General features: G+C 35.3%; 1 protein-coding gene across 19 annotated transcripts in view; it reads left to right on the top strand.

The window, feature by feature from the left end:
* The window catches only part of VTI1A (vesicle transport through interaction with t-SNAREs 1A), a 358597-nt gene that overhangs the window by 87049 nt on the left and 246152 nt on the right, over positions 1-25396 (top strand). For 10 of the 19 annotated variants that reach the window (XM_045803132.2, XM_045803124.2, XM_045803125.2 and 7 more), the window contains one exon: positions 225-309. In XM_045803132.2, coding sequence (XP_045659088.1) covers positions 225-309 — 85 coding nt within the window. Of the gene's footprint in view, positions 1-224; positions 310-11539; positions 11593-14242; positions 23550-25396 lie in introns of those variants that run through there. The other 9 variants (XR_015724729.1, XM_045803127.2, XM_045803126.2 and 6 more) reach the window with 2 other exon arrangements.

Genomic DNA, 25396 nt, shown 5'->3' with positions numbered 1-25396 from the left:
GGCCATATACAATATGAGTCTGCCTTTTAAAACAAAAAAAGTGGATGGTCCATACACAATTGATTGATTGGAAATCTGCCCATAGGAGATTTGCTAAAAATTATCTGTAATGCGTGTGACTCCCCCCCAGAAATGTTAGGGCATATAAAGGCGTTAATTTTTTTTAAGGCAAAAAAAGAACATTGTAGACGGCTGTCTGATTTTTTTCCCTTTTTCTTTTTCAGAGGGCACATCTGCTCGATAACACAGAGAGGCTGGAAAGGTCATCTCGGAGACTAGAGGCTGGATACCAAATAGCAGTGGAAACCGGTAAGAATTCTGAGAGTGAGCAAATTGTCTTGCTTATGCACAGCAGTCTTCACAACACATGACATTTCAGGGAAACTTCAAAGGAGTAGCAGAGACAGCAGCCCGAGATGTGGTTTACATATTGGGGAGACAATTGGGAGCTTATTTGCGCTTATCTTTTTTCAAGTTAAAAGGCATGACATCTACTGAAAACAGTTCCTGAGGTTTAAAAGTATACATCTGAAAAGAGATGGAATACTTTGTCTAAATTCTACATTTGTCTTAATATGCAGTTACATGTTGTCAGTTTACCCACCCGCAATGATTGCAGCACACAGCGCAGTCTCCAGTTGTTTGCTCCTTTACATTTATTCACATATGTAAAAATTAACGTTTTAATCAGTATCAATGATGTGAACTAGGGGCAAAGAAGTTAACAATATCCAGCTTACCTTATTTGTCCTGGTGTTGAAAATGATTCCTAATGATTCTATTTAGTTTTGTTTTTTAAAAATCATAATCAGATATGGAAAAAGAAAAGTCATAGTAAGCAAGGCTAATGTTCACGATAATCTTATTAGTGTTAGTTGATACTGTCCAAACTTTTGATTTGAATTAACACTAGTTATTAATTTCAGAAAATACAGCCCTAATTTGACTTCTAAGACTTGTCTACTAAGAATAGACAAGCTTTTTCATTATAAATGTTTCATGCAATGACTGTATATTCTTACACAGTAAATAAATATGTTAACCCCTGCATAGTCATCAATTTCTTACAATTTAGCTATCTTTTTTGTTTTGTTTTGTGAAGTACAAATCATATAAAATTTATTTTATATAGTTTGGATAGCTCTTGCCCAGTATGTAAGCCACAAAAATATGTGGTTAATAATAATTCCATTGGTATTTTAAATTTAGTGTCATAAAAATGTTTATTTAGGAAGAAAAGGTATAAGGAAAATGATTCCAAATATTTTGTGTGTGTGTGTGTGTATGTGTGTGTGTGTGTGAATGGCCAGTGTTTTCTCTTGCCCTGAGTTCATGGGTATCCTGTACTGGCTTACCATGTGATGAGTCCTAAGGAATGAATAGGAAGAACACAAATGGAATTGGCATTATAGTAATGGTGAGGAAACTAAAGAAAACCATAACCCCTCCAGATTCTTTAACAATGTGGGCAGCCCTTCTTTTCTGACATTATTAATAGATTGGCTTTCTGCCCTGATTGGAATAAAAGCCAGCTTTCATTTGTTCTTTTTGTCCTTGGGCTCACCTTTAGAAGTGACTGTCCTGTGAAGAATGTCAGTAACAGAAAGAGCCCTGAACATGATGAGGTCAAAGGACAGACTTGGGTTCTAGCTCTTATTTCTGTGACCTTGAGCAAATCACATAACCTCAGAGTTTCAGTTTCTTCTTCAATAAATGGAAATAATACTACCTATCTCAGAATATTCCTAAGAAATGGCACCATATGCTAAAATGTTTTATATACCATAAAACTATACAAATATAAAAATTATTATTGTAGTCATTTGATGAAATACAGGTACTTATCTTTGTCTATTCATAAAAAAAATTCTATTGTGGTTGAAATTTGTATATATTTAAGGAATTTAAAAAAAGTGTTACTTTGACATCCTTGGGGAATGTAGCCCTGTACCAACTGAACAATAAGGGACTTTCTTCAACAAAACATCCCATTAGTGAGTCTCTTACAACATGGGACTGGGTTGGGTAGGGGATATTCTTGCTTTGACACCTGATCACAGGACTTGATTTGTCTGATTGGGCTACCTTTTCTCTCTCACTGTATCATTCATGTATTTCCCTCCCAAGCTTAAGGAAGTCATCAAAGAAGATCACAGATACTGCATTGATCAAGAGAATAAGATTGAATGGGATTTGATGGTTATTCCTTTTGATGTGTGCTAAAATATAACATTCACATCAGCTTATCAATGTAGTCAACATGGAAAATGCCACTTTAAGAACGTCCCAAAAACCAGGCTCCATCCCCTTGGACTTTTTGGTAGAATACAATGGTATTTTATAAAGTTTTGTAAAATTAGATATCTGTTTGTCATATAAGGCTTGGGAAGTTCTTGCAGACTATAAAACCAGGTCTGGGAGGAGCAACAGGGTGGACTTTGTGGAAGTGAAGACAGATATGGTACAGCCTTTGCCTAGACGGGAGTCATCACATTTTCTTAGATAAGTTTGAAAGTGGAGTGAAAAATGAGAAGGTGGCACAAAGCCTTTGTCCTGTTCTTGCTTCTTACTAAAATAATATGGGGAAAATGTCACTGTGACAGGTGCCATGTTGTTTCTGCATTTCCTGCTTCCCTGCTAGCCCTCAGCCTGGTCACACCTGGTCAGCAACAGCCCTGTGTTTTGATTGTGATGTAAACTTGTGAGGCTAATCATTTTGTTATAGTGTTAGTAGAAGAACAAAGTCTTTCAAAAAGAAAAACTTATTGGTTTCTTTTTCTTAAAGACTATGAAATGCAAGGAGGATAAGAAGTAGAAAAGCTAGTAAGACTTGAAACAGCAGAAAAGAGGGAAATGGTGTATGAGTATTGGTCTAATGGTTCTTAGACCACAACAGCAGTTTCTGCTAGGCAACAGCAAAATAAGAAAAAAATTACAAAGTAGTAACTTTCTCATAAGGCAGATTGTATTAATTTAAGGACTATACTTTTTCTAAGATGATGTTTTTCCTATTTGGGGGTGATAAAAGACAAGATAGTTTTATGATGTGATATAAATAGTAGGTAGAAGTTATATATATATATTTTTCTCTACCTGGAAAAATAACAAAATTGAAAACCCTATTTGGGTTCTCTGAAATGTTTTTTGAAACTTTACTTGTCTATAAAATCTAGGAAATATTGTATGATGGACTGAATTAGAGAAAGAGAGAGCAACTCCATTATTTGGCCTGGTAATTAATCAGCTGTGTGACTTTGAGAAATCACTTAATCTCTCTGTGTATGTTTTGTTTGTTTGTTTGTTTGCAAAATAGAAACCTGACACCCAGATTCTATGTATCTCATAAGGCTGTCATAAAGTAAAATAAGGTCATATATATTCAAGTTCTTAGAAAGTACAGAGGGCTCTGTAAAAGTCATTATTTTTGGGTTATTGTTAGCAAAAGTGGTCATCTTTCAAAATTACTGGCAAGAAATTTCAACAAAAATCTGTAAACTTTTCTGCTCATTAATTTGATAACTATTATTGCCAAATATCATAAAATAAAGTTTATTATATGTAATCAATTATATGTAAATAGAATAGAAAGCATATTAGTTTAACCACTAACGTCTTCCTAGCAAATAATGAAATTTATCTTCTAAAGTTCTTGAAACATTTTTTTATGTTTTAAAAAGTTATTTTGTCCAGTTGGCAGTTGTCTCTTTAAGAACAGCTACTCAGCAGAGGGACACATGTCCAAAATGCATTTGGTCTGAGAAAAAGTACATAATTATTTCTGAGTGCCATTTACACCTTGACATGTATTGAGTTTAATACCAATCAAATTTTCTTTCTTAGATCCTTTTTGAGAAAATTGATAAGATTACCAGTTAATCGAACAGCTCTATCTAGAAAAGAAGAGACAGAGGGAAGAGTGTATGACATTAAACTAAAGAGCTGATGGTAGGACATTTTAGTCTAAGACTGACATCAAGAGAGATAATTATCAGACCCACAAACTTCCTTGAGAGTGACCATCAAAGACCAGATACTTTTGTGGTTGTATGAGCCACTGGCTTGACCCAGTTTGGCATTTCCTATAAGTTCTTGTCCTAAAATCTGTGAATAAAAAGTGTCTCTTCCTTTTTTTCATTTACTACTAATAATCAGGTCTGACTCTTAGCTGTGGAGATAACAATTTTGTTTGAGGTCAGGGACTTTATACCTAAAACTCTGGGTCATCTGCCCTTTATTCTGAAATTATGACTTTTCTTTTTCCTCTGAAGCAAATTGTCCCAGAATTACAACAGGCACAAAACTAATGGAAACTATGTGATTAATCAACAAAATAGGTTGAAAGAGAAATTATACAAGTGCAAAAATACAAGTCTCACTCTCTCCTTTCAGTAGGTAAGCAGATAGTTTAAGATAGTCAGCTATCCCACCCTGTACCTTAGGTACAGGGCACCTGCTAGTACATCTCTGGAACCATGAGAGTGTTTGTCTACAGTTAGTAACCTCCCGTCTTTGAAGAGTTGTGTGTACCAGTTATTAACGTTGCTCCTGCCATCCCTGGGTATCCAAGCTTTATGAGTCAGCACTCCTTCCCTCAGGAACCACTTCAAGCCACCGAGCTCTGATGTTCCATTTGGTCATTGATCTCTTACAACAAGGTGCTCTACTTCTGCCAGCCTTCCTGGTATGAAGAAAGGGTGCTCGATCCATCACTCAGGGCTCTGCGGGTTCCCCTCCATGGACTAGGGATTGGACATAATGTAGAAACAATGCAGTGTTTATTGAACACTTAACATGGGCCACACACTGTTCTCAGTCTTCTGCCTTCAATATCTCTTTAATCCCCTCCACAACCCTGTGCAGTCATTACTCTTCTCATTTTACAGAAGGGAAAATGGGTACAGAGAGAGAAAGTTATTTGCCCACATTTATAATCAAGTTAGGGAATAGTACAGCCAGACTATCTGATGTCATGCTCTTAACCAATAGACCAAACTTAGATATGAATGGGTCCCACATACCTAGGTTTTCCAAAGTGATCTGTTGTAGTAAAAAATATGTCATGTTCTTCCATCTATTAAGTTCCCTTTCACATAATTTGTTCCGAAACTAACTATTGAATACTGTGTGCCATGTGCTGAGGATACAGTAGTAATCAAGATAGCCAAGGTCCCTGTTCCCACACAGCTTATGTATGGGGACAAGGTTTGGGGGCAGAATGAGACAGGCATTTTGTTAAATTAATGAATGAAGGGACTAGTACATTTCAGATAGTGGCAAAATGAAGCAGGATATTAAAGAGTAACTGAAGTAGGCTACCTTAGGCTAGCCAGTCAGGAAAGACCTCCCCAGAGAGGTGCCTTGTAAGCTGAGTCTTGAACAGTACAAAGGTGCCATCAGTAAGCACATTTGGGGCAGAAGATTCTAAAAGGGAAAAGTCAACACAAGGACTCTAAAATGAGAAGGTGTCCAGGGTGTTCAAGTAACAGAAGGAAGAGCAATATGGCTGCATCAAAGTGAGCAAGGGGGCATGGTACATGATTAGGTCAGAGCCAGGTGCAGTGCAGATTCTGTGGGGTCCCAGGGCGTGGGAAGGAGCCTGGATTAGACTCTTCGTGTATGATGCTATTGGAATGCTTTCAGCAGACAAGTGGCCTGATCTGAATTGTGGAGAACAGGGATTGTAGGGGTGGAGCGGCAAAGGAATGGACACAAGGAGACTTGCTAGGAAATGTTTATAGTAATTCAAGATTTGGTTCTTTTACCAGTTGAAATGAATGGAAGGATTTGATGGTAAAGGTAAAGGGGAAAATATAGGTCATTTTAAAAGCCATTCAGGAGCAAGGAGCTTGAAATTTGTCATTAATTTCCTTAACAATTGTATGAGATCCCAAAGATTCTTCCTTAAGGATAGCACACCCCTCTCAAATGGAGACTTACTAGTCCTTGCACCTGGTTGGACTTTACACAGACGATGGCCAGTCCATTGGGCTGTTGATGATGGACACTGCAATTATAAATCTGAGCTTAAAACCAAGTTTATGATGATATTTTATTTGAAAAATTATGATAATGATACCTATTTCCTCGAGTTTAGGCAAGGCATAAATAAAACAATATGTATGGAAAGATTTTGTAAATTACCTCACAAAAGTATGGTGTTTTTTTCTCTAGAAATCTTTGCTTTAGGTAGGTTCTGAATGTAAACATATTATTACTTTGCTTAATTTTGTATCAGTGTAAAGAGGAATGGGTTAGTTCCTTACTACCCAAAGTGGGCCTCAGGATCAGCAACATTCCCTGGGAGCTTGTTAGAAATGCAGGATCTTGGGTCCTACTTTAGATCTACTGAATCAGAATCTGCATTTTAACAAGATCATCGAAGATTAAATCAAATTTAATTCGATACCCACTCTCCAGTGTTAGCATTTAGTCTGTGTCTGTTTGAACTGGATAAAGTTCATTCCCTTGAGTCTCCTATACACATGTGGATATGTATATCTAAACATGTGTGCAAAAATTTAGGCAGGTAGCCATGGGTAGTTAACACCTGCACTCTCTAAGAAATAATACATATGGTTGTGTCTGCTAATATTGGTGGCATTGGATATGAGGTCGTATTTAGGAGCTGTAATAATTATTTACTTTGTTTACAAAACTGTGAGTAGACATTACTTGGTAACTAGAATAGCTAATAACCTATCCAGTAACCCAAAAGACACTCATTATACTACTTTATTTTCCTCAAAATACATTTTTCCCTATATTTAACACTACTCACATTCTTTTTAAGGAATGATATATTTATCACAATTTCCCGTGTGTCTTGTTTCATTAGAAAAATGCAAAGATAGATTTTCTGAGTAAGCATAATACCAATGTTATGTATTCAGAAGTTATTTTCATAAGATAAATATTTTCTATCTAGGCCTTACTTGTTATAGAAATGATACAGAAGATTCTTCCATATATGTTTGAGGGTTTTCTTGGGAGTCCCATTCTTTTTCTATGAAGATTCTTGTGTGCTCGCTCGCACACTCTCTTTTTTGGTAAAAACATTTAAGTTCTGCTCTTGTAGCAAGTTCCAGTTATATAATACAGTGTTATCAACTATGATCACCATTGTTAGATCCTCAGGCCATATTCTTTTTACAGCTTAAAATTTGTACCCTTTTTCCAGAGTTTGTACCCCTTACAATTTTTTTAAATAAAAAAAAAATAGATTTTATTTCAATTTCAATATTTCAATACTCCGTAAATAGTTAACCTAATTTTAAGTTGCAGATATTCCCCATTTTAGGAATACACTTCCACAAGCCTATATTACATGATGTGTTTAGGTTATTTTTCTTTTTATAATTTTATGTCATCAAAATCCAAATTTATTTGACCTAATAGAGTAAGCCAGAGAAACATATGGAGTACTTGTTTTTTTTTTCCTTCTGGAAAACGAATAATTCTTAGAATTACAGCATTTTCAGCAAATAAGATATCTTATGTACACCATTGTTTCTGTCCTTTGCCTACATCTTTTTTTAAGAGTTCATACAAGAAAAGCAATCAAGTATCAGTTTACCTTTTTAAAAATCAAACAAAATGTGTTTCATGTTCGGAACTTTTGAAAGAATCAGAACAAATGCATTTAAGATATGAAGTCCCTTCCTTTGTATCTTTAATTGTCTCAGAGTCTTGGCTGAACTACTGATGGAGTTTTCCAGAGAGTTTCATGGGGTTATAGGAGGACTATGGAATATGAGACCACAATACTGTAGCCTTACCACATTCTGTCTTCTGGTTCTTGATACTGTCTTTCAACTTACCTTATTATTATTATTTTAATCAACTCAGTATAGAACTCATTTTTGAAACTTCAATCAGTCTTGTAAGTATCTGTTGAAACAAAGTTTTTATCAAACTGAAGGCAGTCATTTTCTTTATCATTTCAGGAGTTTCTTCCATGTCTTCTGACATTTTCTTACTCTTCTGCCTCCTCCTCATCATTAATATTAACCTCTTTCCTTTTTCTCCTTCTTCTGTCCCTCCCTTCTTCTCTTCAAGAAATATTTTGAGTGTTCATTGCTGGGTACAGTGTAATGATTTTATTCAAAAATACAAATCATTGAATGTATCAATCTATTATCTACAGAAAAGATTGGTGGGTAAAACAATGCTCAATAATACAGTGTAAAACATAAAACTATTTTTGAAGTTGTAAGCTAGCTTGAAACTGAGCTAATATATCTCCTTCACAAAATATAACAAACTTGTTTCTTTTCTCTCTCTCCATTTACTAGTAAATCATTTATAAGACTTCTGGGAAAATAGATCCAAAAAGTATTAACTGTATGTTTCTTGCTCTTAGAGCTGTTATCAATTGGTAGAAGAATAAATTTCTGATTCTGTAATATTAGTGGGAGTGATACACATTATATAAAAGAAGGTACAGATTGTATTTTATGTTTTCAGCAAGATTTCATTGAGCTCTGCTGAGTGTCAGATACTTCAGGGATGCAGAACTAGAAAAACATGATATCCTAGTCCTGGGTTATCTGAGTAGACAATGTTATGCCTGTAAACACTGATTCAGATTTTTAACTTAAGTAATTTTGTTTAGGCACAGATGGGTGTTCAGAAAGGCACTGCCATGTCCATATTATTGCAACAATATCAAATTAACACTTTATATTGTTCTACAATATAGGAACAAAATGGGATTATATATTTGGGTTGATATTAACCATCTGTTTTATCCATGTGTGTATATATATATTAGAGAAAATATTTTTCTACAGAAATATTAAACTTTTTGACAGAAAAAATATTGCTAGAAAGAAATTTCTCTATTCATTATTTTGGCTGGTGGAATATGTGGTTATGCTTTCAGAATCTTAAAGATACCTTTGCTTGAAAATGCATTTTATTAAATGCCAATAAGAGTTACTTGACCATGTCCCACAAGTTTTTAAAAGTTTTCACTCAGTGGTAAAATAATCACTTTTAATGTGTAGTTACCACTTACTTTATAATTTCAACCCTATTAGAGTCTTACATCTCAAAAAGCTGTGGTTCTGCTCTGAAAAGAACAGAGGAGGTTGTCATTTGGCTGAAGCTCTTGAAGAACATTTTCAAGTTACACTTAAATTTACTTTGTGAGGTTCTCTGAAATATTGGTGAGCTCCATAGTAGTAAGAAAAGGATGTCATTTATACCCTATTTGGAGAACCTTCTCCTTAGGTGGTCCAAGTGAATTCATAGGGTTCATTTTTAATCCATTAAAAAGTATTATACTCATTTTTAAAGGTGTCTTACCCCATAATGCCTATCACTTTTCCATTTGGTTTGTAAGATACACGTGAAGCCATTCTTATTCTGTTGCATCTCTGTGAGTTGAGAAAAAGAGTGACGACCAAAGCAGATCGCTAAAATGCCAATTTACTTTCAAATATTACAGTGAAGGACGGTTAAGCTTATGACCTTGTTGCACTGTACTTATATAACTTTCCTTGGGATTCTTTTTTAATCAGGTTTATTTTCCCTTTGAGTCTGACTTCTAGTGCCCAGAAGTTTTCTTTTCAGCAGTGTTTATGTATTTAACAGAATTTTCTGAGGTGGGTGCTACAGAATTTTCACAGCATGGGTTCACATTGGACTAAGACTTTGTGTACGACTTATATCAAGTGGGAAACTTGATGGGCATGAGCTTTAAAAATGTTTTTTTTGTGTGTGCTCTACATTTGAAGCTTTTGCCTGTATTTCCTGTTGGGCTACAATGTTTTCCAGCATTGCCGTAAGAGAACAAAGTCAACATTAAAAAATAATTTTTTTATTGAAGAATATATTTTTCCAAGTAAAGTCATTATCAAAGAGACTGTCATGGTGGGTCATCATTCATGTATGGCCCCGTGTTGCCCTTTTGCATCTTGAAGTATAAACTCTAGTCATAGTTAAATAAATATCTATTTATTTAGAGAGACGAAACCACCCTAAAGCCAGACAAGGAAGCTTTTTGAAGACTGTCCCTTTTGGAGGAAAACTAAGCATGTTGTTGAGTAATCCTCCCATTATCCTCCATGTTGGTAGTCCCATCATGATCAATTGCCTAAGGTCCTCGTCCATATTAAGAGGTTGATATTTATGTGCATATAAAGTACATACACCTTTAAAATGGAGCTAATTTTCTTTATTTCCATTTCCATTGCTATTTTGCAGTATATGGCACTTGAAAGAAGCACAGTGGAGCCTTAACATTTATTCAGAAAATAGTTATTGAGCCCTAAGAAATTCGAATTAGGGTTCGTTAGACCTGGACTAAGCTAAGTTGATCTCTAAAAGAACAAGAAAATACTGGCTTAAATTAATATTATTAGCAAAGTTTGTATTTGGGAGTAGGGTAGGGGAGATATTCAACCCACCTGAAAGGGAAAATAGATTTTGTACAATTGAGAAAGTAGCAGACCCCAGCACTGTCCTAGGCACTTAGCATACAAAGGTTCTTTGATAAGGGGGAATATCTTGGCAAAATATCTACTGGGAAAATACATAGTATATAATAAACATATTTAGTATTTTTGAAGCAAAGTGCAGGAAGTAATTAAGTCCATTTCATTGTGTCAGGGAAAGGCAGACCCTAGAGAATAAATCCAGAGGAAGCAAAGGGAGGTGAGTAAAGGGGGCACAAAATCAGGCTTTTTGCTTAGGAACAAATACATGGTTTGTGAAGACTTCTGTAGTGTGTCCTATGGCCTCGCTAACGTTCATCTTAGTTATTAAGTATACTTGAAAGTGACTTCATTTGTTTTAAAAACATTTTCCCTCAAACTTTTTATTATTTCAGAGTAACCCCCCAATTAGCCTATCCATTTTAATAGTCAGATGTGTAATTATTTTTTAATACATTGCAGGTTTTTTTAATGCTTTGATTATAAACTTCAGTAGTTTTTAACCTTGTATTATATGCTGAAAATAATAATGCTAATATTAAGAATAACATTGTAAAATCTACTTTGAAATTTTCCGACTACCTTTACATTTGTTATCTCGTTGTATCAATCAATAAATTATCTGAAATGGAAATTATTTGTTCAGACTTATTAGTAGACTGTTCCCCTGAATCCTTCCCCAAATGCTATCAATTTTTACCAGCCAGAGTGGATATTAAGTTTCATCTGGTTTCATGAAGGAATCGGTATTTTTTGTTTCCCTCTTCCTCATTAGCATATCTATAAATTATCTCTAATGTTCAATGCTCTATGCAGACTTGTTGATGATTAGGGCCTATTATTTAAACAAAGAAACAAAACTGTCATAATAAGAAAGCTACACAAATTTAAAGGATTCACCAATTTTTCTCACTGGTGTTAACATAGAACTTTTACAAAGTCATCCAAATTTTTCATGTAGGTTGAGTTAAAGAGATTGACTGGAGTGACTTTGTTAATATAAAAAAGAGACCTTTTTTTTTTTCAAAAAAACACTATGACCCTAAAAGGTAAGCATGAAGATGGACCAAGTATCTTATTGCCTCACTGATATTGCCTTCCAGCTGTGAATTTTCTTACTACAATGAGTCCCCTCATCTTGATTGCTGTGTGCAAGGTACAGTGTTTCATTTTTCTTCCTACTTGGGCTTCCTGTAGAATGCACACCCCATATAGTTCTTTAAATTCATACTGTTGTGAGAACAAGTCAGTCTTTCTGTTCTGTCCTTTGTTAACCGTATACCTCATGGAGCAACAGTTCTTCCTGAGTTGTTGGACTCTGCTCAAATTAAACCCTGTAAGAGGATCAGCATGTTACAAAAGTGGAGTGTATCTTTGTATAACACCATGTATTTTTGTATACCATCGTCTTGATCTGGAAAATGCTAACACATTCAAGCCAACTAATGGTCTCATTCGTACCCACGCCTTGTAAATGAGGACTTCACATCTATTACATAAAAAGTAGGGAGAACACATGTACAATTTTTGCTCTCTTTTGAGGCTAAAAATGTTTATGCATTTAAAATGCATAGGAATTATTTTGTAATCCAAGAGCCAAGTCAGATCACCTGTCTTACGCGTGGAGTGGAGCAAAATGGAATATTCATGGAGCTTTGTAAATAGACAAGTTCAAATCTTGGTTCTCCCACATGCTAAACTGGGAGACTTTGGGCAAGTTCCTTAGCCTTTCCTGGTCTTCATTTCCTAATCTACAGAATCTTTGCGGGTCTTCTAAATGGAGGTTGACCTGAGAGTTAAATGAGGTAAACCCCATAAAACCCCCATTGCATGTTCAGCCCATCATCGGTGCTCAGAAATGGTAGTTTCCACCTGTGCTGCTTTGCAGAGTCACGCTGGCTCCTGTGACATATAAACCCAAATACCCAAGTGTCTGGATGTAGTAAAGCTTATTGCTCACTCTTGGAACAGTCTAGCGCAAGTGTTCCTTCCTGGTGAGTAGACGGACTTCCAGGCGGTGTTTCAGAAATCCAGGCTTCTCCCACTTTGTGGCTGTGCCGCTCACGGAGGCTGTTGAGTCCACTCCGTTGTGTCGGCCACCAGGCAGTGAGAATGGAGAAGGCACGCCTGCTTTAGAAACTCCATAGGCGCCGAGCGACACACATTGATTCTGCATACGTTCCACTGGCAAGGACTCGGTGGATGATGCCACCAAGGGGCTGGGGGTTAAGAACTCTACTTGCAACTGAACAGCCACTTTCTAGTCACAACTTTGTACGAGTACAGACAGGCAGTTTACCCTCCTCTGCCATAGCATTTATTCCTTACCCACTTTACTGCCTCATACTCCAGTCAGTCAAAACCCTGGCTTGTAGAATATAGTGGGAAGAGGTGGAGGAAGAGATGGCTTATGGGTCAGGTCAGTGCATGTAATCTTCTAGAATTTGTGACAAACAAAACTTTCCCTCTTATCTCTATTTTGTTAATAGACACAGTAAAGAGTCAATATCATTTGCTTTCTTTTCTACCAAGCATTTATCTCCATTCACTTCTCAAATTTATGTTCCTTAGATCTGTAACAAAAGATAATTCTGCTGCATGTGTTTTCATCTAAGTGTTGACAATAGATACAAGTCAGCAAATTTATTTATACCACTTCTAAAGTACGTGCTTAAAGAACAGTACAAACTGTCAGAGCCGAGAGGAGCCTAAGGAGACACGGGGACTAAATGTAATGTGGGATCCTGAATGGGATCCTGAAACATCAGACAAATGTCTGCGGACATTAGACACCAACTCAGGAAACGTGGAGAAAATGTGGACATTAATTGATAATACTTACTAATATTAGTCCATTAACTGTGATAAATGTACTGTAGTAATGGAAGATGTTAATAACAGGAGACAGTTGGTGTTAACTATATGGGAACTCTCTGTCCTATTGTAATTTTTCTGCAAATCTAAACTGTTCTAAAATAAGTTTATTATTTTTTTTAAGTACATTGTAATCACAGTAATCCTCATATTTGCTGAATAGTGATATTGCCACTGCTGTAGACTTGGCCTCTCCTTTTTAACTTTTATATCACCACTGTCAGTATTGGGGCCTTCCCAGTAATTGACAGAACCCATGTCTGTTTAAAGCATCTTGCTCAGGTTTGGGCACTGGAAGTGTCCTAGGAATGTTTGCTTCCTCTTTCTTTGCTCTCACTCCCTCAGTGCTTTCAGTCATCCTGAAAAGAACAGTGTGAACTTTTATTTGGCTATCAGAAAACATCGGACTAATCAATCACTTCATTTTACAACTGCAGGAAATGGGGACATAGTCTCAGTGTTCGTGTGGGTCATCCGCATGTGCCCTCTTTATGATGTGTAAGGAGTAGACCATTTTACTTATTAGACGAATTGTAGTCAATACTTTTTTTCTTTTTCAGTCTACAAAAACAAGACAGACTATATGATGACAATAGAAACAGTTTTGTAAGAATGTTAAGATCATAGTTAATTTTTCCACTTCTGAATTTCCCAAAATGTTACTGTTTAATTTTAAAACTAAAAAAGAATTTTATCGGGGCACCTGGGTGGCTCTGTCAGTTAAGCATGTGTGTTTGGCCCAGGTCATGATCCCATGGTCCTGGGATCGAGCCCCACATCGGGCTCCCTGCTCAGCAGGGAGTCTGCTTCTCCCTCTGGCACTCCCTCTGCTTGTGCTTACTTGCTCTCTCTCTGTGTCAAATAAATAAATAAAAATCTCGTTTTTATTTTTTATTTATTTTTTTAAAAGATTTTATTTATTTATTTGTCAGAGAGAGAGCACAAGTGTGAAGAGCAGCAGGCAGAGGCAGAGAGAGAAGCAGACTCCCGGATTGAGCAGGAAGCCCAACGCGGGACTAGATCCCAGGACCCTGGGATCATGACCTGAGCTGAAGGCAGATGCTTAACCTACTGAGCCACTCAGGTGTCCCTAAAAATCTCGTTTTTAAAGAAGAATTTTATCTATATTTGAAAATGCCTCAAATATATTCTTGAAAAATTATTTCATATCATAATTTCTCAAAACATACAGCTAGAGAGAGAAAAAGAGATTCCATGTGTCAATACCACGAAGAGACAAAACACTTGTAAAAACGTAATATTCTGTTATTTTTGTTTCTCTGTATGTAACTGCCCAAATTGTATAATACAAGGATTTACATCTAAAGGTCAATGTCCCTGAAAATTCTATAGTAGCTGACTTTTAAAACTTTATTTTTAACTTCCTTTGCCTACCTCTTTGGTTTATTCCAGCATCATAGTGATGATTTCCCTATTTCTCCACACACAATTGTACCCATTTCAGCAATATTTATATGTGAAAGGAAGTGGAAGTTCGAATCCAGATTTGTTGACCCTTGAGATCTTATATTGACCTTAGTAGGTATTAACTTTTTAGATCAATAAGAGCTGTTATTGACCTCAAAGAAAAGTCAATATCTCCTTGTTAATTTGCAGCTTGAAAATGTTATACATTTTGTTCTTCATTATTACCCTACTTATTTCAGCCTTTAAAAAAAAAAATGTCTTTACTGTTTCTACCAAGAGATCATCATGTCAAAACATTTCAGTTTTGGTGTAAAGGAGATAATCACTGGGCATGGTGGTCATTTGTGAGTGGTTCATTTCAGTTTCTTATAAAATAACAGCTGGCTGAGATTCCTACTGTTCTGGAAAGTGAAATTTACTTCATTGTATTTTATTTAATGTAGTTTTTAACACTTGAGAAACAATGTAAATGATCTATAGCTCATGACAGGAATATTCTGACGTGTGTACATGAGGAACGAAAAAAAGTTAAACTGGAAATAAGTGGTCTGAAAAGCAATTAATAATGTTTTCTGCTTTTCCATGTATAAATAAAAAGATCAGTGCAGATGAATGTTCAGCAGGTACTTTTCATGTGGATAAACATTACAAGCTTTTATGTAAGTACTTCTTATGTGGGTTTGAATTTTAGAGGTCTATGCTTCTAAAGTTTATTAAGTGTTTAAGTTTTAAGTATTGGTAGAGAAGTGGCTTTTCACATCATCGTTTTGTATATTAACATGGAAATGTCAAGTTTTGCATAACTTGAAATGTCTCAGAATTGCCTATTGCTGAAATTCAAATGTCAGAACAATACTTTTGCACATATATGACTCTGATATTTCAACTCTAAAAACCTCATAAATGATTCAGTATCACTTTGGCCTTGTTATGATACAACTTTAAAAAGAGTCAGATTTAAATCTGGTTTAGGAAGTGGTAGTCTCATTCAGTCCAGACTAAAGCACTAATCTCTGACTCATTAATGATCATTAATCTTTTTTAAAAAAAATATGTAACCATTTTGGTGAAGAATTTGAGTTTTAATGAGGATCCTTTCGGTATTTTGCACCAGTACAAAAAATGAAGCTATTCATTTTTAAGCAAGAGAATTGGTTTATATCTTATACTCTTTTGTGATATTAGTTCATTGTCATGGAGTTCTCAATATTTTTTTTAAAAAAAGTTTTATTCAAAAGATGAAGACTTTCTAAGACATAAATGATAGAGGCCAAATGGCCCATAGAAGTATACTTTCAACCATTAATTTACTCTTCTAAAGTTCACATGCATCTGTACTTTAAAATTTTAAAGTTTAGAGCTGGAATGAATGAGCCTTGGAGATGACAAATCTACCTTTGTCATTTTATACAGAAAACTAAATCTTGATATCTAGCCCCTATTTATTGCTAGTAGGTTATTTTTTTATTTAAAAATCTCAAATATTATTGACCACTGCTGGCATATTAATAGCTTGAAATAAAATACCTTTACAACCCCCATATTTTTATAGTAAGTATTTCCTTTCTTATGGAAAAAAAAAAAACTTTCCCCAAGGGGACTTTATCACTTGAAGAGGCTTATTTTCATACATGGTCCTAATAGCCTGTTTTATTTCCTTTTCTTGGATACAAAGTTATGACAATTAAAATATGCCAGCATTTCAATATGATAAAATTGATATGTTTGGGGTCTTACTATTCCAGAAATAAAAAATGCTATTAGGGTCATAGCTTGGAGTGTGTACCTTGGCGTGTTTCATTTTTCCTCTGCTAGGAGATTAGTGGAAAATAAGCTCTGTAAATTAAATTTTATTGCAAAATTATCTTCCGATGTTCAGCAGTGAAGATAATATTGAGTGATAAGGCTGGAGTGGATTTTGTATAAGGCAATTACAGCATGAAGACCACAATCTGAATGAAAAATATTGCTCAAGATTTTCTATAATCTGTAGAAAACTTCATTCTGGGATATGTTTAAAATTGTCTCATTTTATACAGGTGATTATAATACTTAAGGTAAATTGCAGTTTGAAAGCGGCATTACTGACCGTTTATATATGGCGAGAGGGACAAATTTACATATATATATATTTTTTTTTCATACTTGGGAAATTGTTATCATTTCAAAAAGTCTCTCCACTACTGGAGTTCTTTCTATGCAGCTTGCTTTATTCAGTGACCCTCTCTCTGGATAACTGCATATGAAAGTTAAGATCAAAATGTGCACGGTATATTCCACTCTCACTGTGGCACATGTAAAGAGGAGCCTCTGTTCCAGGTCTCCATTGTGTAGTTGAAGAAGTATCCGGTCCTTTAATAACTTTATTTATACCTCAGCTCTTGAGTTCAGCCTTTACATAGCAATTGCAAACAGATAAGAACAAAGGCATTGTTCTTAAATGACGTGGAAGTTCCTTGGTTTGAGAGAGCCTTCTACAAGTAAACTCAAAGAAGAAAGTTATGTGTGTGTACACCCTACCCCCATCCCCAGGAACTCCAGCTCATGGGTGTGTGTCCTGGCCTTATGTTCTTCTTTTCCACTGGTTAATCAAGACATGTTTAGTGGGTGTCTGATATGAGCAAATTAGTGTCACAAGATTCCGGAATGGTAGAGACAGACTATGGCTCTGTCAGCATTGGCTCCATCCCAAGGAATTGAACATCTTCTAATAGTATTATCCAGCAGAAATTAGTAAAGGGATCTGCTTGTTACCTAACGTGCATAGGATCCTGTCATCTTTTAATTAAAATAAATAAAGCCATTCCCTTCAATAAATAGTAACCTAAAAAAATTAGTTATAATTCAGAAGAAGTTACTTCTTACTTCCCACAGGCAGATTGGAAGAGAGAGCTTATTGATTCAATGTATATGGACACTTATTGTAGACTTATCATGTAACCATAACTTTAGGCAATTCATCCTGCTGAATTGACTCGAAGGCCATCATGAATGAAGACTATGGAGGTTTATCAAGATGAAAATAGCCCATTAAGAACTGATCTGTACCAGTTTCAAGAAGCAGAGCCTGAGACCTGGCCCGTGAGGCTTTGGCGAGGAAAAGTTCACTCGGTGCTGGGCATATACCAGCGCCACAGGCCCCAACTTTATTAGTGTGGAGATAAGCTGATTAGGTCTTGTCAATCAAAGGTGCCCATATCTCAATTGAGAGACACACACTCTCTCTCCATTTTTCTTTCAGCATTGAAGCAGGCAACAAAGAGAGAGATGTGCGGTATGCATCCCCACGGTTGTCGCCATGCAGGGTGCAAGGGTCCTGTGATGATGTGATGACTGTATTAAAGAGTACATCAATTTGTTTTAAAGTGTTTTGATTTTTTATGGTGGCATTAAGAGAGAGAACATTGTGGTTGCAGCTTTACTAGAAAGCAAAGAGTTCTAGAAGAAGAAAAAAAAAAGTGTTTCTTTGAAGCCTACCAGGGCTTTGAATCTTGCTGTGCCAATGGGCGCTTAAGTGCTCCCGTAACTGGCATCCTCAGATCCACCATCAGCTTAGGAACTACCTTCCTCTCCAAATTATTCCTTTAGAAGAACAGGAAAAAAATGTCAAATTGACCTGTGTGATATTAATGTTTATTGACCACAAGTTTTTTTTTTTTAATGATTTAAGATTTTGGATGAACATGTAACATATATTGGATATACTGATGTACCCTGATTCATTTGTAAAGAACGGAGATACTTCTAAATGTTCCCCAACTATGGATGGGCAACATTGCTTCATTTAATTGTTTTATACAGAATAAAGCCTTGCCTTATCTATCTGGAAGATAAACTTGACTAATGAATATAGGCTGTCAAAATGGAATTCTGTAGGGCTTCAGCTTGAGACCTCATCATCTAGTCAGTGTTGAGAAAAAGGTAGAGCGATGGTGTAGGGGGAAAACCTGGCCTTTTGTTCTTCACATCTGAAGTTTGCTCACTGCAGGCCTCCTTCCTACTTCAAATGCAAGAACAGAAAGGAGCCCTTCCTCCTCTCCCCCAACCCTGCATGCACCCCCCAGTGCCGCAATCCTGCATGGCCACGGTGCCACAGTGGATTATCTCTTTATCAGCTATTCTTCCCCTCATTCCATCCATTTTCCACTAACCAATCAGGCAGCCCTCTTAGGAAAGACTGGTGCTTATTTCAATAAAATGTGAATTCTGTACACACAGATCCACACAGCCATTCTAGATGTTGCTTGTCACAGAACAGAAAGGCATTCATGCTCCCCAGACTTGGATACCTCTACTGAGGGTCCTATGAGAAAAACAGAAATTTGAGTAGATGAAGATAGGACTAGTAATAGTGGAAAAAGTATCACACCTTATACAGCACTGATTAGCCAGAGTGGACACACTGATACATCGATGTGTGTGTCGTGCATCTGCATGTGAATGTGCTCATGGGGATCCCCCTCAAAAATGTGCACAGCGTTTAAGACATGTGAGAGAGTAAAAAAACTACTTTGTCACTGGTTCTCCAGTGACACAGATGGGGGTACTTGGCCATGATGAGTCTGTTCCAACAAATGTATAGTCTTGAAGTGCCGTCTGAGTTGTTGGAAAGATTAGTCAGTGATGCTTAGACACAGGTGTATTTTAACATACACACATTTTCTATTCAGGATTCTTTGCCTTAAGATATTTTATTACTTGATTTATCTTAATTACAATAAAGGCTTAGGAGTGCTCACTGATTTTTTCTATAAAAGTTAACATGCAACTTTCCAGAAATACCTTTTAAAAAATATGTATCGTTACATTCACCTTTTGGGTACTGTGTACCTCTGTTCTGTGTAAGCACCTTCTCATTGCTCAGGTTTCTAGCTTAATGTTACTTTTTTCAGAGAAGACGCTACTGACCACTCCTTTTAAAGCGGCTTTGCCCTCCTATCTTATCGGACCCCTCCCTCCTAGCATTGATTGTAAATAAGGATAATCCGTAACTCAAGTTTTTCTTGTCGGCTGTGGAAGAATGTAAGCTTCCTGAGGGGCATTTTGTTGAGTGACTGAAAGAATTGGACAGCTCTATTTTTTTATTACAAAGAAAAGTTCCTCACTAACGTTTAACATTACAATAATCACAGCCTCTTCCCAGACCACTTTTAAGGAGATCTACTGTGGCGTTGTGACATCTTAGGACTTAGCTGTATCTGTCTCTCATTGTGTTGAAATTCTTAATACATTCAAGTAGTTCTCTCCAAAATACCGTTTTGCACATTAAAAAAAATTACATTTTACTCAGCAAAGTGATGATTAAGGAAAGTATACCCTATTTAAGCTAGTCTACCATGCAGCTGGTGCGTACCCATGAGTAAGCATTTGGTGGTAAAGATTTTAAACCAGTAATGAATCTGGATTCCCTTTTTCGTTTACTATATACTTTAGTTGTTAAGGTTTGTTTTTCTTCACTATTTACCAGTTATAATGTACTAAGTTTACTTTGGTAATTGTTTTTAGGCTGCAAAATTAATAGTGAAAATTAGGTTGTTGTAACATGATAATGTTGACTTATCACAAGTTCAGATATGTTTGTTTCACTGAAATCCTGAAACAAGGAGTATGGGAAGAAATGCTTGCACTAAGGGGCATTTGCAAATAGTGGCTTTGTCATTGTGTAAACCTCAGTTTTCCTTTTTATTATGTGATGAGCAAAGCACGTAACCATTTATCTTTTGCTGCTTATAAGATAAATACTTAAATTATTCAACTTTAAGCTGTAAGCATCTTTGGTTCATAGCAATGATTTTGGAGAATCACTTTTTTTTTTTTTTTTGGCAAATTTAGAAGCCTACCTCAAAAGGAAATAAGATATTTTAATATGATTCTCTGATCACTGATAACTGAAAAATTCTATTTGAATAATACAGGGAATTGTACACCAAAATAGCTCATGCTTAGTATTAGCATTTGAAAAAGCATTCTCCAAAAAAAGCCTTTAAAGAGAGATTTTAGGGATACCCTAGAAATATTTGGAAGAATATTATAAACTAAAGACTACTGTCCCTTATTTGCTCCTCAGAAGTATTTTCCATCAATAAAGACATATGTTTTGAGTTGTTTTTATCGTCAGCATTTCACACACACACCCTTAATATAAAAATCTATCATTGAACTCTTTATAATGTACCAGAATATACCAATGCCACTAGACATTCTTAGCCCCTGAGACACTACTTTTTTTTTTTTATTTCATAAAGGCAGAGGAGTATTCTGAGTGATTCGATGAATTTTTCTTCGGGGAAAACAATTTTTAAAAAATAAGTAATATCAAGTGCTTATTTTTCAGCTTCTCAGATGACCTTTCAAACAGTTGTCATACAGAATAGTCCTGGTTTATCGGGAGTAGACAGACATAACTGCTGGACTCTGGAGGTTTACAGTATTATCGTTAAACTACGAAAATTCAAAAGCAATGATGCTTTATTATTTAAAAACAAACGATTTTTTTTCACATTCTTCCTTGACGCATTAGTATTTGTTCAAGAATTAGAGGGCCATGAGCTTCTGTTTCTTTATGTTTATCTTACAATTATGCTTGACAAATGTTTATTTCTGAAAAAGTAAAATTGAGTATTTAGGACAATAGAATCAATATTACCTCAGTTTGATTTTCTTTTACGATGTTGTATTTTTCCTAAGTAACAAATACCAGGGAACTTCCAGAAATAAGATTTAGATGACAATTTTACCTTTTAGTGTGTTTGTGTGTGTGTTTGCGCACGCGCGTGCATATATATAACTATATAAAATAGATTTTCTTTTATAACAACATCTAAGTGTCTCTTGATTCAGCTAGTTTTATCGTAGCAATCACATGTTGTAGGGAGCTCTTTTGTAACATTTATAATAACTAAAACACAATCGTCTTTTTAAGGGAGAGAAAGAGAAGAGGGAAAAGGTGGAATTTGAAAAGGGGGGAAATCTGTTCCTATTCCTTCCCTGAGGCTGAACTGTTTATCACTCTATCCTCATTCGATAAAAGTGAATTTTATAATAAAATTTTCCCTAATCGGGCACTGTCAGTGGAGGTGTCTTATCGCTGAGAGGAAAATGACACCGATCCTATCGGAAAACAGAAACGATGTCACCATGTTCCCAATCACAGCTCTTCAGCCCCCATATCTACCTTCTCCACAAACACCAAGCAGTGCTTTTTTCATAAGAACATCAAAACCAAGCAAAGTCATTAAAATTGCACCCGCGTAGAGTTGCAGGGACCAGCCGCACTAGCGCAAAATGGGATGTGGGAAAACAGACTCTCTAAATGTGCTAATTCCATTGTCACGTGTTTACGGCTTAATTTTAATCAGTTAAAAAAGCCACACATTGCAATAAATTGGCATTATCTTCTGTGACACCAGAAGACACAGTTGGTTCAAGGATTTAGAGGGTCACTGGCAACAGTATATAGTATTACAGACAAAGTATTTTTACGCTTGAACTGCGGTAGCTAAGGTACAATCCCCAGTTAAGACTGCAAACAAAGACTATAACCCACATTGCGCTAAGTTCAACTTGCAGACCACCTCCATCCTGGATGGACTTTGTATGCAAAACAAAGAATTTCGAGAATTTTTTAAAGAGTAATTTATTCATCATAGAAAAAAATTTTTAAGTAGCCTTTCAGTGCTGTCGCCTTACTGCATACTTGGCAGTAGACCAATAGTCTTTCCATAGGTCCTCTCAGTAGACTTGTCTTCCAGTGCTGATGTTTCATTGACTGTGTTTACATTGACTGTTCGACTTGTGAGCCTAAACAAAGATACATTAACACGCTTGAGGAAATGCAAACAGAAAATAGTGTCATTGACAATTGTTGAAGGCCAACAATGAAAGACTATCTCTAATGGTCTTAATTTATTAACGTCAAATTAGCACCAAGATATTTTTACACAATTAAGTTCAGAAACTACTGAAGTAGAAACTGCCAGCAAATTTAATTTTAATTTGTTCCATGGGGTTATTCTTAGGATATACATATCGCTATTTCAAAGCAGAATAACCCCTGGAATATGGACTGACCACTCTGCATACAAGTATCTGTGAGTGGCTTTTGGACAATAAGTCATTTTCCATGGCAAGGTGTGAGATATCACTTTGGTTCTCAGCTTTGTAAATTGTCAGTACATTTACAATAGAGTTTTAAGCATTAGACATCATAAAGTTTGTTTTAAAACATCTACTAAAATGTTCAGAACTGTCCGACCTCCATAGTTTGTGAAATAACAGTGAGTGGAAAAAAATTCCAGTTTCATCCTAAAACTGTTTTTTTTTTTTTAATTGACAAATCTGACCTTGAGGGAGGAAAAAAAAATGCAACCATAACTTTTATGGAATTGAAAAGAGCTTTCAGAATTAAATCATTTGGCAGTGACTGAAAAAAATAAACATTTGAGTGGCTTTTGTTTTAATTTTGCTCAGTGCTTTGTTGATCTGTTTGTACCAAAAGCAATAGAAAGAAAAGACGAATAAGAGTGAACCAAATAGAAATAATGTTTCAGTGCATTGTGCTTGTCTTCACTGTGAGTTCAGTTTTCTATAGTCGATGTCAAATTGATCAGACCTCTGCTGCGTGATTGAAGTACACTTTTTAAAAACATCTCATATTGTGAAGTTAAAATGATTAAGTTGTAATGCCACTAAAACAGTTTTTCTGATTGCACTCACTTTGCTCAGAGGTTGTCTGAGTTATTGCATTTCTTCTAAACAACTTGAGTAGATTTACAGGGTCCTTCCCTTTAAAAACAAACAAACAAACAAACACAAACAAACAAACAACAACAACAACAAACTAACAGGGAAGAGGAATGAGTGCAAATTTCGAACACAGTTCTTTTCTCTGCTAGGATTAGCAGCCAGTTCTGCATGAAGGGAGAGAAGTTGGGAACATATAGAAAGGACATCCCTCTATGATGGCTCTTGGCTTTTTAAAGGAGACGCTCACAAAAAATAACAGGCACGTTAATTGTGTAAAATGGGGATGCTGGTTTTTGTTACATGCCTAAAAACGGTTTCATTGATTTTGCTCAGACTTTACTAGTAGCTCTGGGTTCTTGGTCAATGATTTTTTTTCTTTCCTTGTTTTTCTTTTTGAGGAGATGAGCGAGTTTAAATTTTCATGTATATACATACATATATGTTTTTTCCTCTTTGTATGTTAGTGGTAAAAAGGTTGTCCGAGATATCATTATGTGCTGCCTTAAAGAGAAACAGCTCCCCCTCTATGTTTGACTGGAGACCCATAGGATGTGTTGATTGAAGGAGATTTATGGGAGGTAATGTGTTTATCAAGTTCGTGCATGAGGTTGCAGAACAGGTTTTATTTAGCCTTCCTACACCATAAAATTAATTAGCCTAATACAATTGCTAAGTTGAAATGATGTTTCAGATTTAAAATTTGTAATGTATATATTCAGTGTCTTTTGGGGGAAAGGCACTATTTTAAAGAGATTACAAATCACAGTGTCACAGTTAACCTGACAGAAAACAACTATGGAAATAATAGTTCAGCCACAAAACACCTTGCTTCTTTAGATTTTTGACAGTGGAGGAAATAGAACATTTTTAAATCTATTTGGAGGCTATGTAAAATCAATGAAAAACTATAATGCTTTGTGATTAATGAAAAAGACCATGTTTTATTTATATTTCTTTTCGATTTACTTTCACAAATAGCATTTATGTAATGGAAACTGAATTCTTTCGTGTGAGCTCTCATTTTTAAAAATTATATTGTATTTTTAAACCCTATTCATAACTTAAACAACTGACTGTGGTGTGCTGTCAGTTAATGTTGTGTTATACTTTTCTACACATAGGCTGCGCCATTGAGCCACTAGTTAAAGTAATGTTTCCTGTGCTGCCTGCAGTTCCGTGGAAATGGAAATGTAGACTACATGGAAGTGAAAAAGACTAGCTTTCAGCTTTTTAAATGTTTGTTACCAAAATTAACACGGAAAAAAAAGCATATTTTGATATACCTAACAAACATTTTTAGATCTTTTAAGGTATTACCTAATAATTTTAAATTTAGCGCTTTTTAGAAACACACGTATTCTTTCAAGTTTTAATTATTTATTATGTTCCACAGACAATTAGAAAATGTATAAGAAAAACATAAATCTAGAAGAACTACAATGTTTCATTTAAGCATGTAAAGTCATTTTAGTATTTTTATGAGACTAAAGGTTATTTAAAATTTATTGTAATTTAAGAGATACAATATTTAATATAACTTTGAAGTGTCAAATATAATTCACATAAATGTGTGCTTAGAAATTTTACATTAAAATCTATTCAAAAATAATAATAAAATATATCTACTTAACTTCCATATCTGCATGAGAAATTTGTGAAGTCGAAGTGAATATTGTTTTTTCTCTCATGGAATATAAGAAACTGTTCAATAAATCTAAATTAAGAACTAGTTTGTTGTTATGAATACATACTGAATTTCCATTAATATTGGGACTAGCGGACATATAAAAAACTATAGTAATGTTTCTATTATATTTTTACTCTTTGGTTTAAGAATACTTTAAAATAATAGATTAAAATAATATTTACAACTATATGACATTTCAACCTAGATGTTTCTTAACTTTTATATG

The sequence above is a fragment of the Ursus americanus genome, chromosome 6, assembly GCF_024610735.1.
Source record: "Ursus americanus isolate L20-20 chromosome 6, mUrsAme1.1.p, whole genome shotgun sequence".
Taxonomy (NCBI): domain Eukaryota; kingdom Metazoa; phylum Chordata; class Mammalia; order Carnivora; family Ursidae; genus Ursus; species Ursus americanus.
Note: the sequence above shows the minus strand (reverse complement) of the source record. Positions and strands in the feature narration are given on the sequence as shown.